The following is a 5,061-nucleotide window of genomic DNA, read 5'->3' on the forward strand; positions in this document are numbered from 1 at the left end:
GTCTTGCATTTAAATGTTGTAACTGTACATTTTGTAACACACATCCTGAAACAACATAACCTTTTGGGTTCTTTGGGAGGATTTGTTTGTTTGGTTTACTAAATGTCTGCATACTCCTGAACTTAAAAAAGAAAATATTTTTGCTTGGTTTGATTATAAAAAATAAACTGCATACAAAGATACTTGGTACATTTTTTAAACATAAGAGCAAGTTTTTAAAATCAACACCAAAATGTTGTGCTTATCGTAAGAAACTGCAACTTTTTCCTCACGTGTTAAACATGTTAAAATAAAAAATGCTATGAAACTTTACAATGAAGAAGAAAGTGTTGGGATTTTGGAAAATGTAGCCTCTTTTTATTTTAACATTGTTGTTTTCTTTTATTATCTCCTTATTTGGACTGAATCAAATATTCCCGGAGCTTTCATCACAACATTTGTTTCATTTGGTGCGTTTATTTTATTGTATTTATTTCTGCATTTGTATCTTCAAAATGAATATATTTAATATAAGCAAAGCACACAAAAAACCGCTGCATGCTCATGTAGAGCAAAACCTGCTGAATCTCTCCCTGTTGAACACTGACATCTACTGGTCCAATATAAGCACTGCGTCGTGCGTCTCTGATTACGTCATCACGTTGACCCCGACGTCGTTGGACTGTGCTGACGGCTGCTGCAGCGGCGGGGAAGTTAGTGGAAGTTTAGCACGAAACTGTGATTCCCCGAGGTGAGTCTCGTACATTGTTCCTGCACGTTGTTTAATATGATCGATTCACGTCACAAAAAGTGGAAACGTGAAGCAGAACGACGCGCAGAATCGAGAGGAACGGAGACCCAAGCGGCGCGTGCTGCGCTCGCTAACCCCCGCACGCCCCCCGCTTTCGAACATTCCAAACTCCGTCCAATTCTGACCTTTATTCTCGGTTTGTATCCTTAAAGTCTTTATAATCACTAAATCTGCATTAAATAAAAACTCGTGCATGCTTTTAAAGTAACTGTTTAAAATTCGGCGCATACATTGTTTGTCTTTTATGACGCCTTTTTGGATAATTCTGTATTTAGTTACATAATGTAGTGATAATGGACGCGTCTGTCTGTGTGATTAAAAAAAAAAAACTTTATTTATAAACAACAAATACTACAAACGTGTGACTCTCAATGGGAAAGAAGGGAAAAAACGTAACTAATGTAAACAGACCTTCAGGTTCACATAACCAACATTTTACAACAATGATTTATAGAGTTTATTTAAAAATAACAGCCTTTATTTCAAAAATTTCATTTGTTGAAATGACTTTTTTTCAATTTGCTTGATATTAGCATATTGCATTAGTTGTTTAAAATGAGCTTTGGAGTTTGATTATTTCATAATATAAATGCAAAATGTGATATAAATAAAGTTATAATCCACATAGTCATTATACCATCCCCAAATTCTATTTTGTTCTCAAAGTTTAATTGTTCTTCTGGTTTTACAACTTACATAATTTCAAACATTTGTCCAAAAATGTATTTGTATTTCTACAATTCACAAACAAATGAAAAATTATTTCTTCTTTTGATCCACAAAATGTACATACTTAGTCCATATCCAGGACAAATCTGCCCAAAAGTTTTTAACAGGTTGTATTTATGATGTAGTATTTTAAATGACACATTTTTACTTTATTTTAAAAGTATTTGTTCCCAATGAGCCCGACTTGATCCTAATCTGTATCCATATATTTTAAATCTCAAGATATTGGGTTGTAGGGTTGTTTTGTTTAAAAGATTGTGTCGTGTGTGACCTCTGACCTGCCGACAGATCAGTCTATAGAACTAACAACAGGAAACATGTTGAATTTTTAATCACCTTCAAGATTCACATAAAAAATATATGTATTTTAGCTAAATTCTCAGCACGTTCTGTGGTTAAATGTTAGACTCTCAATACATTAATGTGTAAAATAAGTTCACAATTGTTATACATTTGTCAGTACTAAACATGTGTTGATATTTGGATTCATTTTCTGACATTTATTTATGTTATTTTAGTAGTAATGCATCAGGAAGGATTTTTTATTTGTATTAGTTTTTTTTTCTTGCTTTGACGGTTTTTTGTTCTTTTTGAATTCACAAAAGTGCGACAGGAACCAGACAATTTATATATATATTTTGTTTAAGAAAAAAGCATGTAAAACATGTCATTTTTTAACAAGATTAAGGTTAGCTTTACTTTGAGATGAAGTCTAATCAGTCCACAGGAGTGAATTCAAACGTTCTTTGTGTATTTGTAGAAGAATATTTTCATCTGTTTTACTGTTTGTCATTTCACTCGTGTTTGAAGGTTTCTGTGAGGAAACTGTTTCTGTGTGCAGATCAAGGATGGCTCTCACTCAGGTCTCCTCCAACAAGTGCGCCGGCGGCTTCCAGAAGGTTTTCGAGCATGAAAGGTCGAGCACGCCGGCGGCGTCCTCCTGGTCTCCAGACGTTTACGTGAGCAGAGGCAGAGGGCCGACTGAACTCACGCTTGTGTTTCCTCTGCAGCGTGGAGCTGAAGTGTAAGATGAAGTTCGCCGTCTACCTGCCTCCTAAAGCTGAAACCGACAAATGTCCCGTCCTGTACTGGCTCTCCGGTGAGTAAGGGATTCATTTTGGTTCTTACGAGTTAGTACAAGGAGATATTTAAAGAACCTGCAAGTGGTTAAGTAAAAAGCACCGAAACACTGAAAAGATCACAGAAATAGTTTCTTGAATACCTGATTGATGCTTTCTCGTCATCTTGAGACGATCCAGCCTCTGATTGGTTCTTTCTGCGCGTCTCTCTGCAGGCCTGACCTGCACAGAGCAGAACTTCATCACCAAGGCGGGCAGTCAGCTGCCTGCTGCAGAGCACGGCCTCATCATCGTGGCTCCAGACACCAGCCCGCGTACGCTCACACTCCCAGCTTGCTCCTGCAGGGATCTTGATGTTTTTTCATGCTGGAACTCTGTCTCCACCACCATTCCTCAGGCGGCTGCGGCATCGAGGGCGAGGACGAGAGCTGGGATTTCGGCACAGGAGCCGGCTTTTACGTGGACGCCACTCAAGAGCCGTGGAAGACCAACTACCGCATGTACTCCTACGTCACGGAGGAGCTGCCCAAGCTGATCAACGCCAACTTCCCCACCGTGCCAGACAGGATATCCATCTCAGGGCACTCTATGGGCGGACACGGAGCGCTCATCTGCGCCCTGAAGAACCCCGGGAGATACAAGGTACCCGCTCAAGCCTCAGCTCCAGCAGAAAACCCCCGTCTGATGTAACCAGATAGATGTTGCATTCAAAGTTTATGGAAAATAGGAAGTTTGACCAATTTAGTTTATTGAGGAATTTATAGCTACTTTGGAGTTTAGCTAGTAATTAATCAAAATGCTAGATTTTTTTTAGCTAATTTGGCATCTGCTGAGGTCTTTTTATGTTAATTTGTAGTTTTGCTAATATTTTAGCAACATGCTAACATTTTTGGCAAATTTGACATGTATTAGAGATTTTGAGCAACTTTACCACAAGATTTTCAGAAAATTTTGGTAAACTAAAAAAAACTAAACAATCTGTTGAGGTTTTTTATGTTAGTTTGGAGTGTAGCTAATATTTTAGCTACAGGCTAACATTCTTGGCTAATTTGTTATCTACGGGGGTTTTTTTGGCCAAACTAGAGTTTAGCTTATGTTTTATCAACAGGCTAACATTTTTAAATAATTTAGTTTACTGAGGAATTTCAGGCTATTTTGCGGTTTAGCTTGTGTTTAAGATAGCTTTTTTGGCTAATTAGCGCCTTGTCATGCCTACTTTTTTTGGGCTAATTTGGAGTTTTGATCATATTCAAAGCAACACACTAAATATGTTTGTAAAACTAGCATTGTAAAGGCAATGTTACCACAAATTTTCAGTAATTTAGGTCAACTTCTGCGCTCTTTCGTAGTTTTTTTTTTTTTACAAAACTTACAGTCTTCTAGCAGATTTATCATTTTGCTAATAACTTTTGCATTTTCAGCAAAAAAGCATTTACACTAGTATTGTCACAGGTAGTGAATTTTTCCAGTTATTGTTTTGAAAATTCAAGATGGCAGCCTCTTCTCGAGGTCAAAGGTCAACAAGATGTTGACGGTGGTAGTAGTGTGAAATTTTGTGATGATTGCTAAGGTTTACTTCACCATATCGTGCAAAAATGTGAAAATCGCTAAAATGTCACTTTGTCAGTTTTTGTCAAGAGAATCTGGTCCACAGAGGAAAAAATACGGCTCTAGAAAATGAATAGCAGTTCCCTCCCCCTGCTGGAGCATCATTTGTGCTTGAAAACATTGGTCAGAAGTCATCAACGGGAAACCCCGTTTTAAGCTTTCGACCTTTTCCCTTGATATATCGTAACTGCTGACATGATCAGCTGATTCACAGAGAAAAAAAACAGCATTTCGCCGGCTTTTTCTGTGGAGTAAATCAGGTGTAGTTTATCGAATTCGAACACTTGTTAATATTGACTAGAAAGAAACAAAATGATGAACGTTCTCTGTCCCAATCGAAGCTCATCTTGCAAACTAAACTATTACAGTTAAAGTTTATTCACATTTAAAAGCTTAAACGCAGATAGTTCTGAAAAGGTTTTAAAATATAATTTCTGAAAGGGTTCATTAGTTTCGGACATTTCCGCTTCCACATCAAAGAAAGTTGTGAAAAATCCGCTTCCGGCTGGAGATTGATTCTTCATATGACCAGAGGCCCCTCGTTCCTGTGGCCATCCCATAATAATTTCAGTACTTCCCCTGAATATCTTAGACAGGTGTTCTGTTTTAATTGATGGATTTTGACATCTTTTTAGCCTCATAAGAGATCTTGACCGTTCACTGTATGGTGGATTCTCCCGCTGTGATGTCATCGTGTGTGAATTAGTGGTGTAGGTGACATTGTTGCTGAAAGGCTCAGTAAGAAAGAGGAATTGGTCCATAAAAACCTAGGAGTGGATGTCCTGTGCGGTCTGACTGACGGGTGTGTCTCCTGCAGGCTGTGTCGGCGTTCGCCCCCATCTGTAACCCCGTCCA

General features: G+C 38.1%; 1 protein-coding gene across 2 annotated transcripts in view; it reads left to right on the top strand.

Annotated features, from left to right (window-relative positions):
* Positions 1–614: 614 nt before the first annotated feature.
* Positions 615–5,061, top strand: part of esd (esterase D/formylglutathione hydrolase) — a 5,596-nt gene continuing 1,149 nt past the window's right edge. Inside the window, exons 1-5 of one of the 2 annotated variants that reach the window (XM_024286083.2) lie at positions 615–730; positions 2,361–2,435; positions 2,530–2,618; positions 2,814–2,912; positions 2,996–3,240. In XM_024286083.2, the coding sequence (XP_024141851.1) occupies positions 2,368–2,435; positions 2,530–2,618; positions 2,814–2,912; positions 2,996–3,240 (501 nt within the window). In that variant the 5' untranslated portion in view covers positions 615–730; positions 2,361–2,367. Of the gene's footprint in view, positions 731–783; positions 927–2,360; positions 2,436–2,529; positions 2,619–2,813; positions 2,913–2,995; positions 3,241–5,061 lie in introns of those variants that run through there. The other variant, XM_024286084.2, reaches the window with a different exon arrangement.

The sequence above is a fragment of the Oryzias melastigma genome, linkage group LG21 (assembly GCF_002922805.2).
Source record: "Oryzias melastigma strain HK-1 linkage group LG21, ASM292280v2, whole genome shotgun sequence".
Classification (NCBI taxonomy): Eukaryota; Metazoa; Chordata; class Actinopteri; order Beloniformes; family Adrianichthyidae; genus Oryzias; species Oryzias melastigma.